Genomic DNA, 14070 nt, shown 5'->3' with positions numbered 1-14070 from the left:
CTTATAGTTGAGCCACCGCCAGCAACAGATTGTCTTAAGGAATGTTCCACTGTCACAATCCAAGAACATGGAGGCATTTGATATACACCGTCTGTACATGGAGCTTCCTTCAGTTTTCTCTGTAAAGTCTCTAAAGCACATTGAGATACTTAACAAGTGTGAAATGTGCTAAATAAAAACCAGTTAATATTGTTGTTATAATTATTCTTTTAAAAAACTTTCAAAAATGAATGAGAGTATAATTTTGGTTTGATATGCTTGTCATCCGATGTCCATAATACAATAAAAAAAAAAATTTCAGCCAATACGCTCTACTATTCAGACAACACCTGTTCAACACACACACACACACACACACACACACACACACACACACACACACACACACACACACACACACACACACACAAAGTGACTAATATACACACATATGAGTATAGATCGCTATACTGTAAAAGTGGACATTTTTCCGGTGTTGAAATTTTCGCGCATTTTGCGCAACCAGAAACTAGCGCGAAAATAAAAGCACGCGAATATTTTTGCTTGCCATATGTTCCTGTGCGCAATGTCTTGATTCCGCGGAATTAAAAACACGCGAAACTCTTCTCACCCAGCCAGGCACGAAAAATTAGTTGCACGAAAATATCCACTTTTACAGTATTTCTTTTTCTTGCATGCTTTGTGCTGCTTTTGTTTCATCAAAAAGTAAAACACTTTAGACTTCAATCCTGTGTAAATGTTCAGAGTATTCATAATGTTGTAAAATTGCCAATTTACTTTAAAAGGCAGAAATATTGTCTTGAATGGAAAAATTGCAGGTACTTGCAAATACCATGAAAAATTATACTACTCACTTAGACTTACATCTATAGGATTTTCTTTGTTTTGTGTCGTTCCCTTTTTCATCTTTTTCAAATGCCAAAAGTACTACTATGTCAGATTTACTGCCATTTTTATTTGTTTATTTATTAATTTGTTTACATTTGTCTATTTATTCATTTTTGGTGTGTCTAGTTTTGTTTGCAAACATAATAAAATGTCCATGATTCTATTTTGGCAAATTATGAAATACCACGGGAGGAAGCACTGTACTATTTTTCCTGGTGGTGGTGGTTGGTATCCAAACTAAATGATAGCCTTAAAAAAAAAAGGATTATGTATTAAGAGCATTCAGGCACACATTATGAACTGTCCAACTGCAGCACAGATAAATAATCAAGAGATGTACTAGTAATAATTTTGCCCAATGGTCCAGCACATGAGAGCTGCTGGTTTTTATTGTTGAAAAGACAGAGACAAAACCCCAAAATAAATGTGATGTACAAAAACAAACTCTAGATGAATTCCTGCTTTTCTTTTCTTTTTTCCTTCTCTGTCACCAATCTGTTCTCTCCATTAGTTATCTGTTTTTGCAAACTAAAATCAAATTAACTATGCTACAGATACCTCGTTGCTTTTACCTCTCTACTGTGCATTAATTGGAAAAATTCAGATTACCAAGTAAAACATTTGATAGCATATATGACATAACAAAAATACATATACAAACTCATCTCTTGTAAACACTTTCATCATGCATCATATTAATGATGAGCATAAACAGGGTACTAAAAGGAAATTGAGGTGATAAAAACCATATAAATACAACAATCAAATTGAGTAGGCTGCTCAAAATTACATTAGCCATCTTAAAACAAAGCATCCTATCTTAGCAAAGTTAAGAGAGAGAGAGAGAGAGAAAGAGAGAGAAAGAGATAATATAGCCCCTTCAGAAATTACAAAGAAAGATTTTGTTCTACACTCTAATTCTCAAGCTTTTACAGTTTTACGTGCAAATTTGCTTAACTGCTCAGATGAAAAACTAACATGAAAGGCCATATCACCTTGATTTTATACATCCTTCAGAACTCACAGTAAAGCTTGTGTGTTTACCAAGAATGCAACACTCTCTTGATATTATTTTCTACAAAATATTTCTCTGATACCCAGTTTGTACACGTGAGAAGCTAACAACAAGAATGCCTCAAATACAGTAGGTTAGGACACGGCCAATGTGACCAGATCTCTATAATCTCTAGTATTCAATTAGTGAACGTACAAATATCTGCCTACAAAAACATAAACCTTCAAATACATTGTGAGTGGTTATGAGAAGTACGGAGGAGTAAATTGTAATTATGGACTTGATCATTTATGTAGCATGCACATCATCCCTGAAATGCTGTCAAGTAAAAAAAGGAAACCCAAAGCACAAAACGGAAGAAGACAATGGAGTTGGGATTTACGGTATTTAAAAGGAATATTCTGAAGGGAGGGAGGCAACACTGCTCTGATGGCAAAGAAAAAATGACGATAATTTGCTAATCTCTTTCAAGGTCCGGCAGACTGCCTGACAAATGGCCAAACATTGACGCAGCTTTGGTCCTTATCTACACATGTATCAGTAATCATAATAATCTTGCCATGGTTTTGTGGAATGATTGTTGCATGTCAGAGCAATTGATCTAAAGTTTAAAATGAAAATGCACAGCTTACAGCTTCCCGTATATGTCTATTCTTCTTCATACCTCTGCATGTACACGACCAAGCAATACACTATCCCAACACTGGGCTGGGGAAAATATAAAACTTGTTAGGACAAAATTAAAGAGATTTGCCATTCTATGGTGATTGGTAATAAGAGGGTATTTATAATATCCACAGCTGTCAACAAGTGATACCTCTAAAAGATATAGATGCATACAAATCTTAATGTTGTGAGAAACTTTACGGTTTATGAGATCGTAACTTATTCATCAATTCTGCACAGGAAATCAATGCAGCTTCAACATGAGACATCTGTAATGGCAGCCCAGATGGAACCATTTCATACATCTCAGATGTACAGTACGTGTATATCACTTAAGCACTTGCTTAAAACAGCATAAGATTTTATATCTGTTAAACAGCTTGTACCTTCAAACAGACTCACATCTGCCAAATACCTCCAAATAGAGCATTAATATGTTCACAGTTTTATTTTTTTTTTCTGTTTTGTTACAAACTTTTATTTGACACTCATGGCACTGATTTCATATACTGTGCATAGATAAGCTGTAATAGATACAATAAACCAAAGAATCATTCTCCTCTTTATTCATTCTCTGAAAAACAGCTATGACGACATTGATTTGTTTGATTTAAATAAATGCTGCTTTATGTACTGATACAATCTCAGACATTTTTTTTTCATATACTGCAGAATCTACACTTTTAACTTCAAGAGGAGAAAGTATGTTATGCTGTACGTCATAATATGTTGAAATTCCCCCCCCCCCCCCCCCCCAGCTGTCACCCCATACTGTCATGTTTCGTTTACCAGAAGGTGATACAAAGTGGGAACAGTAGTAGCTGGTAGAACAAAGAAAAACAGTGTTATCACACTAGAGTGGAAGCATGTTCATTATTCATATATCACAATGTTTTCCTTTTCTTCTTCTCCTTCTTTACAGAGAAATTTCTATACAAAAAAAAAATGACACACTTCAAAGTCAAGTTGCCATGGTAACAGAACCAACCTGCCACAGGTCCCTTGGTCTAAAGTAGTCTTGCATCTCCGCATGCCTCTTGCTCCTCCCCTTCCATAGCTCCTCCACAGTACTTCTTGGTAACTCTGCACTATGCATCCCTTACATATTCATGCTCTCCAGGTACTCTGCTATTACCCCTACACCTTTGTTTGTGTTTCCCTGCTGGCCACCCTCTGGACAATGGGCGATGACAATCGCTGCATAGAAAAGGGGGGGGGAGAAAAAAAACAAACAAACAAACATTAGCCATGGTCAGACTGGCAAAAGATCAAGAAGTTTAAACTGTACATTCAAAGATCTACATCAAACACAAATAATATTCTATGAAATTGCAAATAGAGTTTAAAAGCCAGCCTCAGTACTTACAATTCCCAACCTCACAGAAAAGATTTGTGCAATGTAAAGCGAGAATACCATTCTCCTTTCCATTTCGCAAACCTACCGAAACTGGCCATGCATGCCTAATATTTGTGACATCACTGAATGGAATCAGCAAGCAAAAGCAGACTACATCCTATAGATAGTGTACAGGTCAAAAGGTATAACTGTTTTCCTTGGTGAACATTTTATTGATGTTTAGCCGGTATACATACCATATCAATGAAAAAAAAAAAATGCATTACCCCTATAAAGCCCAACCTATTTTGACCCCTTGCAGGCCCAAGGGGGGGGGGGGGGGAGCACATTGTGCCCCCTATAGATATTACTTCTTTATGATGTATGACCGTCATATCTGGCATGTGAGTAGAGCAACTCATACTGTATACGCTTTATATTTCGTGAGGGTTTTATTTTCGCGAATTTCGCGAGTCGGGAGCTATTCGCGAAATTAACAACACGCGAAAATATTACCTTCCAAAATGAATCCCTTGCCTTGATGATACGAACATTTCAGTACTACACTGTAGTTTACCATGTCACAGCTTACCGAACAGACCATACTTGGCTAAGCTTGTTTACGTACATATAGCACGTCCACGTCTACTTACGAATACTGCATCTAGAGCCAATCCATTATCGCAAGGGGACCACTCGTCAGAAATCTAGCGTGATGGACTTATCCACTTCAAAAATGTTGAATTCTAACTAACTAGTTCGCAGAGTTTGGTAAGTTTTTTTCATGTAGTGTATAACTAGTATCATTCTTATTTGCTAGTAAGTTGAAAATTCACACATTCTTTGCCACTTCATATTTTCTCTGGTCCCCCAATCGCGAATTTAACCACTCGCGAAAATGTGTGACAGCGGCAATTCGCGAAAATTTATGTACGCGAAAATTATAGCGTATACAGTACTCTACATGACCCAACATTTGAAATTTCTCAAGGTCATTCACTGAGGGTGCAATTTACAAAAATATAGAGAAGTACATAGGACATATGCTAAAATGATGTTTTTTTTCTTTTTACATGTATTTCTTTATCCCCAGAATAAATGTTTGTATTTCATATCAATCATATTCATATTTACCATAATGGTAAAGCAAGTCAGCCTTAACTGTTTGTCATGGTTGAAATTGAACAGATACACATATTGGTATCACATTTCATATTTCCAAAAAAAAATGAAATTTTGAGTTTGCAGATTGATAATATGATAAATGATATTACAGGCAAAGATTGTGTGAAGATAGCACAAAATAAAAGGGTAGTCTTTGGAAAATGCTGTATTCTTTATTATTTCTATTATATGTATTATTTGATGGCTATGTCAGATAGAAAATAAAGGAAATAACAAGAAGACCATTTCAGGGTAATTAACAACCATAATTACTTCATATTTTGGTCCTTCAGCAAATTGCAGCCAAGAAAACCCCTATTTCATCCATTATTATATTGTTAACTAAAATTGGAACAGAAAATCATGCAAAATCTGACGAACATGGTTGTCAGTTTATGGTTGCCATGGCAACCTGCAATATTGGACATCACTAAATTATATATCAAAATGTTCGCAATTTAAGATTTTAGGAACAGTCACCAAATTTGGTTGAAATCGGGTAAAGGGTGTAAGAGTGGCAAATGAAGGGTGGGGGCACTTTGTGCCCCCCCCCCCCCCCCCAATTGGGCTTTATAGGGTTAAATTATAGTGATGCACCAGGTTGATTGCTGTTCTTTCACAATCATTATTATCAGACAGGCTTTTCCAACTTGAAAATGCAATGGTCTTGGCATTTATGGTTTAGTTTGATGTGAGGATTAGGGTAAAGCCAAGGGTATGTTTTGGGGTAGGTTTTTATGTCCGGCTGAACATGCAGACATTTCATGGGAGAGACTAATATGTGAATGCCCAGCTCATGCCATGACCTCAAGCGAACGGTATAAATTGGGTAACATGACTGAATTTCTTCGTTCAAATATCAGTGGGTGAACCAACACGGATGTGCAGAATATGGTTTCACTCCTACATCCTGGCATTCTAGAACACCAGTTTAGAAATTGCACTGCTAGTTAACCAGTCAATCAAAAGGATAAAATGTATGTATGTACACAGATATGTATTCTACAGAACAGGCCTACAGAGCACAATACAAATCACATTCTGTAAAACGAGGAATGTTCGCGAGCATTTTAATTTTGTGAATTTCGCAAGCGCGAAAATTCGCGAAATTAAAATGCATGTGAAAGTTCTTTTCTACGCTACAACTGTATATGCACTGAATGCTAGTGGCAGTTCGCGAAAATTTCATGCTGCCAAAAAATGCCGTTGGCTCCTATTTGCGAAAAATTCATGCTGCGAATACATCATGTTTAACAGTAGGACAATGAGCCAATTTTATGAAGACATTTGCAATGATGACAACCTAAAGGGACTGTACAGTACTGGTTGAGGTGAGGATTCATCTTGTATACATTTTGTGAGATATTTAGAAACCACTCTATGAAATGTTAAAGAGCATACATTTCTATGGGGAATAAAAAGTTCATTCAACGAAAATCAGTTTTGAAATGACTGAGATATCTAAAGAAAAGGTAAAACAAACAGATTCTAATAAAAAGTCGTGGCCTGTCAATTTCATTACAATCGCTTTTTTGGATATCTCAACCATTTGAAGGCCAATTTTCAACAAAGGAACGTTGAATCCTTCTTGAAATTATGTGCTCTTTCATATTTCATATTATGAGAGGTTTCTCATTATCTCACCAAAAAATGTTATAAACCTGAATCCTCACCTTAACTAGTACTGTAAAGTCCCTTGAACTACTTGCATTGAGCAGCATTGGTAAACTATTTGACCTTATAGAAACTATGACATCTTTCTTACATTATTTTCATCCCATGTTTAAAACCTGTTCCTCCCACATTTCTCCAAGAGTCCCCAATGCCCTCAAACAAAATTCTTTTTGCAGGTTGACAGAGAATGGACAAGTTGGTAATCCATCTGTGTAAAAGCAGTCCAGCGGTACATGTATCCCCCTTTCTACGGTTAATGACGTGCCATCAAACAATGCAATCAGGTGTGAGGTAAGAATAGAGCGTGCACTGACAGGCTTACATAGAGGCACCAGTATGTGGTCAGCGAATGCAAAAATCTGAGCTCAGCCTTTATCGCTATGTACATCACCACACAAGTTCTACAGCAAAACAGGCACACACTACATTGGAAACAAGAGACCCGAGGGTGTAGCGCTCACTGAGTATCGCAAGTTCACCTTTCACGCAGTCACTATAAATCTAAATTACACAAAGCTCTACTATAATTTGACCAGGCATTCTCCAGTAGAAGATGAACATGTACAATTACGGCCTAAATTTGGACTCCTCCCCCACTCATAGTATCAATTTTAGCTCTATCACTGCTGGTTCTAGAGAAGAACACTTTTAAAGATTCCTTAATTTGGGGGGATGGGGGGCCCAGGAGCAGGGTGCCCATTTTAACAAATTGAGATCCTAACCCCCCAGGGATGCTACATGTACCTGCCAAGTTTGGTGAACATCCATCCTAAGGTTTTCAAGAAGAAGATGAAATGTACAATTTAGGCCCCAATTTGGACCTCCCCACCCCTCCCCCCTGCCCGCAAGGGGGGCATCCCTTGGATCTGCTATCAAACAAACTTGAAACTACAGTCATTAATGTACTCTACTAACCAATAGTATTACCTTTACTAGCTCTATCACTTCTGATTCTAGAGAAGATTTTTTAAAGATTCCTCTATTTTGGGCGGTTTGGCTCCCTTGGGGCCCTCCAGGTGGGACACGGTGCCCATTTGAACAAATTAAGATCCTACACCCCTAGGGATGCTACCTGCCAAGTTTGGTGAAAATGGGTCATGGGGTTCTCAAGGAGAAGATGAAAATGTACAATTTAGGCCCCATTAGGACCCCTCCCTACCCCCTCCCCTGGGTGCCAAGGGGGGCACCCCTGATTCTGCCATGAACAAACTTGAAAATACCGTCATCAATGCACTAACTCATAGTATTAACTTAGGTTCATCACTTCTGGCTCAAGAGAAAAAGATCTTTTAAGACCGGTACCTTAACTTGGGGGGGGGGGGGGGGGGGGGGGTTGGCCCCTTGGGGGCACCTGGGTAGGGTATGGTGCCCATTTTAATACTTAGGGATCCCAACACCCTAGGGATGCTACCTGCCAAGTTTGGCAAAAATCCATCCTGAGGTTTTCAAGAAGATTATGAAAATGTACAACTTAGGCCCCATTTGGACTTCCCCACCTCACACACAAATTCATGACACACGAACCCTACTGAATAGGCCTCCATCTCACTACGAAGGTGGCGATCTGTGAAAAATTTAGAATTGTGGTGCAATCGTCCTCCATCTCCATTATTGGCTTGCAAGGAGATAATACAACAGTTTCTCAATGCTCACTCTGCGCTGCAGGCGATAGTGCCACGATGATAATATGACTCTGCCACATTGTTGCAACTGATTGACAAATTGCCCTACATCGACGTAAATAAGCACTGAATTGATCAGTGTTTTAGTAGTAGCCATGATAAAAAATCATGGGCGTACATACTCGAGCAGGATGTGTGAAAACGTCTCGTTTATAATGAAAACTATAATATAATGAAAACATCTCGACGGAGGAATCTGCCACATTGTTGCCACATTTCCAGGCCGACGAGACACCCTGCTTCTGCGATCGAACCAACTGTATTGTGATATTCGTAAGCTTATCAAGACTTCGCTACAAGTTCAGTGATATTATGATCAGAGTGACTTTGATACATTAACGCCGGGCTCATGCTACGATCTCAAGCAATCGGGGTATAAAATGGGTTTCATGGTTGAATTTCTTTAGTCAGATGTCAGTGTCAAACCAACATGGATATATGCAGAATAGGACCTATAGTTTTACTCTTACATCTGAATAGCATTGTAGAGCACACCAGTTAGAACCTGATGTGAAATTGCACTATTTAGTTAAAGTCGGACGATTGCCACCCCTAATGGTGCGTTATTTCGTAATCTCCCAAACGACCGAAGTTTGTGCATGCAATTGCGCAATGCCAGACTCGGTGCTATATCCATAAACGTGTGGGACAATGCTGCCACTGAGACACGTGTGTGTGCGTGCGTGTGTGTGTATGCATCATACACAAACATTGTGACCGCGAGCTGCGGTGATTGGAGGAGAGAGGCCAGAAGATGCATGGCTCTTTTGGCCTCTCTTCATGCGCATGCGCACTGTGAGTGTACGTCCATTCTGAAGCTCTCGTGGCTCGGGCAGCCATTTGGGGTCAGGAGATTTGTAGTCTAAAGTGTTGTTCGCTGACCCATTGAGCCAGCACTATTCTCATCCGGTGTCACTACATTTGGTAAAGAATGGGGGAAGCAGCATGTTGCGTTCGTCTCCATGCCACACAAACCACTTGCCCCGATTGTAAGACTTTAAGTCATCCATTCAATTAAAAGGGTAAAATGTGTATACATACAGTATAAAGAACCGGCTTACGAGCAAACAACAAATCACATCCTACAATGAGCCAATTTTATGAAGATATATTTGAAAAGATTGCAACTTACATACTTGCATTGACTTGCAATGGTATACACTATGACAAACAAACAATTCAATAAAAACAGAGTAGATTCGTACTGAGTGAACGTGGAATAAAGAAATTTCATACACTTTTCTCCATATCCACCGCCCCGATCTGATGCATCACTTTCTTTCATTCCTGGATGGTTCCTGTTATGTAATACTCTAAAAGTGGTAATTTTCATGAGCAATGGGAGCTGTTTTCAATGCGCCTGAGTTATGCTTTATGCGTTGCTACCCCGTCAGAGCTACGAATGTGGCGCTTTCAATGCGCTCGTGAAGCGATTGTGATATGCTCTAAAACCATTATGCTCTCGCTACGAAGGTTTTGGACATGTTCAAAACTTGGCGGCGACCCTCTGCGCTTCTGAACTGCTCAAGATACGATGGAGAAGATTTAAAGCTATCAAGCCACGATCCACCATGCTTTGTCGATTTTTGATGATCGTAGCGGAATCGCCGTCTTGTGAGATGGGGTAATACTGTATACGCCGAATACTTTGCAAGGTTTTTTTACTTTAGCGAATTTCTCGAGTTAGGTGCTATTCGCAAAATTAAAGACACGTGAAAATACTGACTCTGATCCCGATGTGAACGTGACGAACGCGTGTACACTTCTGCATTCAGCACAGGACTCCACAATCGCAAATTTAACCACTTGCGAAATAGTCGGGAATTCTCGATTTGCGAAAATTTAGACTTGCGAAATAAATGGCATAGACAGTAGTCATATAAATGGGCTACGGTCGACCAACGGAATGGCGTGCTCCCCACGTCCTCTGTGTTGGTGTTGCAGGCCTCGAATTAACCGACGGCCACCGACGGCCATGGCCGTCGGTGCCCCTCTCGTTGGCCGCAATGCCCTTTCTGCCGTGATCAAAGTTACGGCCAAAAAAAATGTGCCCTTTTTCTTGTGGCCGTGGTGCCCTTTTAGAATGAAAGTTCTTGTATATGACGTATAATATGCCCTTTCTCAAAGTCTACACTTCAATAAGCTTGAACAAATTTCCTCATCTCAAATATCATACCTTCTGTTCAGTTCACTCGCGTCCCACTATTCTTATCTGATTCAAACTCAACGAGACGACGTGTACGTACACTTGTACTTACGGTACGGCCGACCGGCTTTGACCGTTCCGACTGCCTCGGCCTCCGCAGCGCAGCGGCCATAGAGTTACTAGCTAGGTAGTAGTCCACTTCAATTCACCTTGACTGTATTCGTAGTGTGCCTGCGCGTACGTACGGAAGTACGTTGATGGTGTCTCTGTACGTCGAGTGTCGCAATCAGCGGTTGAGCGCGTTGGGTGGGTGCAGTATGTGCATGCGTGTGTTACTGTGGGGAATGCGGCTATTAAATCGTCTGGAGCAAGTGGTCGCAAGCCATGTGCCAGGCATGTTGGACGGCTGCGAGAATTGCCATCTCTCTCGCTCTGCATTCATGCCCGCATGCTCAAAGTAAATGTGATCGAGGGCACGCATGCGAAAAAAAGTGAAATAAAATGTAAAAAAAAAATTGTGCAGATCCCCCACCCCCGTAACACTGTACGTGAACACGGGTTGGCTGGTTAGTTGAAAGTGTTCCTCAAAGTGCCCTTTTTGTTCCTCAAAGTGCCCTTTTCGATTTTTGTTCCTCAAAGTGCCCTTTTGTTCCTCAAAGTGCCCTTTTTGTTCCTCAAAGTGCCCTTTTTGTTCCTCAAAGTGCCCTTTTCATTCCTCAAAGTGCCCTTTTTGTTCCTCAAAGTGCCCTTTTTGTTCCTCAAAGTGCTCTTTTTGTTCCTCAAAGTGCCCTTTTTGTTCCTCAAAGTGCCCTTTTTGTTCTTAAAACTGCCCCTTAGGAAAAAGTGTGCCCCTCCTTTACAGGAAAAAAGGGGCACCTTCAAAGAAAAAAAGGCACATTTAGTTGATCCTCCAAAAGGTGGAGGGGCACTGTGTGTACGAAACTATAGAAACTGCGTTTAAATAAATCTCTATACATCTGCGGAAATGACGGAAGTGCGTTATTGTTGAAAAGACTTGCATTATTTTTTTTCATTTCGTATAAGCAAAATTAAAAATTAAACGCAACTCTGAAAATCAAATGCAAGTCCATCAAAACACATGGCACGCTGAAAAGACTTGCGTTTGATAATCACACGAAACTAGAAAATTGTAGGAAACTTAAACTCAATTGCGTTTAAACGCAACACTAAAAATCAAATGCAAGTCCATCAAATCGCACGGAACGCTGAAAGACTTGCGTTCATACGAAACTAGAAAATTGTAGGGAACTTTTTTTAACTCAATTGCGTTTAAACGCAACTCTAAAAATCAAATGCAAGTCCATCATATCACACGTAACGCTGTATTTAAACGCAAGTGCGTTGCAGAGAAGACTTGCGGTTTTTGTACGAAACTATAAGAAACTGTGTTTAAACGCATCTCTAAACATCTACAGAAGTGTGTTATTGTTTAAAAGACTTGCATTATTTTTTATTTCGTAAACAAAATTACAAATTAAATGCAACTGTATGCAAATTGTAGGGAACCTTTTTTTTTAACTCGCGTTTAAACGCAACTCTGAAAATCAAATGCAAGTCCATCAAAACACATGGCACGCTGTAAAGACTCGCGTTTGATAATCACACGAAACTAGAAAATTGTAGGAAACTTAAACTCAATTGCGTTTAAACGCAACACTAAAAATCAAATGCAAGTCCATCAAATCACACGGAACGCTGAAAGACTTGCGTTTGATAATCACACGATACTAGAAAATTGAAGGGAACTTTTTTTTAAACTCAATTGCGTTTAAACGCAACTCTTAAAATCAAATGCAAGTCCATCAAATCACGTAACGGTGTATTCAAACGTAAGAGCGTTGCAGAGAAGACTTGCGGTTTTTGTACGAAACTATAAGAAATTGCGTTCAAACGCATCTCTAAACATCTACGGAAGTGTGTTATTGTTTAAAAGACTTATCGTAAGCAAAATTAAAAATTAAACGCAATTCTGAAAATCAAATACAAGTCCATCGAATCACACGGAATGCTGAAAAGACTTGCGTTTGATAATAACACAAAATTAGAAAATTGTATGAAATTTAAACTCAATTGCGTTTAAACGAAACTCTAAAAATCAAATGCAAATCTGTTTTTAAAACGCAAGAGCGTTGCAGAAAAGACTTGCGGTTCTTGTCCGAAACTAGAAACTGCGTTTAAAAATGTACGGAAGTGCGTTATTGTTGAAAAGGCTCTCATTATTTTTTATTTCGTAACGGAACTTTCGCCGTGCAGAGGAAAGACATCGCAACATTTACACGTTTCAAACTACCGAAACGCATGCTGCTTCACAAAATGTAAATGAAAAAAATGATAACGAATTATTGTTAAAGTTCGCTATGCCGAAGTTTTAAATCTCAGTCCAAAGTTAAATTAGTCCGACAATGGTAAGAGGTTTGTTTTTACGGAGGTTATAGTAGTCCGAAAGATGTCGTTTTCGGATGAACAAACTTTTCTTCTTCTTATTTCAGACAGGCCCGCGCCGTACAGAGCGGTAGTTATAATGTTGCGAATCGGAGCAGAACAAATATGGCGACTTAGGGAAGGAAAATCACACATACAATTTGTATTTCAACTCAGTCGGCACTGAAAAATAATCTCGACAGAATCATGCGAAATCACACGCATATCTTCCCAGCAACGCACTTGAATTTAAATCGCAAAGTTTAATTCAATTTTGGGGAATTTGCCTTTGATATTTCAAATTAAGTTTAAAACGTTAAGTGTCTAGAAACGGGCCTAGGTTTCCGATCCCGCTCTCTCAAAATCTCTCTAGAGATTTGGGAATTGTGCGTTGTCGTCGTTACTAACCCGCGCAAGATTTATGCATGAACTAAAACATTATTGTTGCTCATGTCAGTAGGCATGTTTTGGCGGCAAAAGGAGTAAGATATATGGGTAGCGATCTGCATCGTGATCCAAATCTTACTCTGTACAGAGGAAATTAATTTTCATTTATAAGTCGACAAAATGTCGACTTACGCGTAAGTCGACGTGTTTTGCTCAGTCCCGATTATGTCAACTTACGCGAGGTTGACTGTATATATATTATGTATTTGGGGGGGGGGGGGTTGTTGTTAGAATATGAAAAAAAAAACCATACAATTCTGGCAACGTCGCAAAAATCACCCTTTAAAAAAAACACCCAACATGCCCTTTTCAATGTGGCCTTGGTGCCCCTCTGACTGACCTAAGTGCCCTTTCATGGCTGGCCTCTTGGAAAAAGTGCCCTTTTCTAAATGGCCTTGCCCCTCCAAAATCCTATTTCAAGGCCTGGTGTTGTCCAGCCTGTTTGCATGCATCACTGACCACCAGAGGAGTTTTATGGCATGCATTCGCCATATATGCAAATAAGGCTCTGGCATACAGACACGCACATTGGTCGATTTTTGATCCCCAATGTCATGAATGTGGGGAGCAAAAGTCTGTAATTCAAAGGGCTAACATAAGGGTGCGAATC

General features: G+C 39.4%; 1 protein-coding gene across 1 annotated transcript in view; it reads right to left on the bottom strand.

The window, feature by feature from the left end:
- Positions 1–1234: 1234 nt before the first annotated feature.
- Positions 1235–14070, bottom strand: part of LOC139745197 (profilin-like) — a 39672-nt gene continuing 26836 nt past the window's right edge. The window contains 1 exon segment of the mRNA XM_071655603.1: positions 1235–3766. Within this exon segment, the coding sequence (XP_071511704.1) occupies positions 3669–3766 (98 nt within the window). The 3' untranslated portion in view covers positions 1235–3668.

Source organism: Diadema antillarum, unplaced genomic scaffold (genome assembly GCF_040938485.1).
Source record: "Diadema antillarum isolate AM-2024a unplaced genomic scaffold, OU_Dant_1.0 seq00001239_RagTag, whole genome shotgun sequence".
Taxonomy (NCBI): domain Eukaryota; kingdom Metazoa; phylum Echinodermata; class Echinoidea; order Diadematoida; family Diadematidae; genus Diadema; species Diadema antillarum.
Note: the sequence above shows the minus strand (reverse complement) of the source record. Positions and strands in the feature narration are given on the sequence as shown.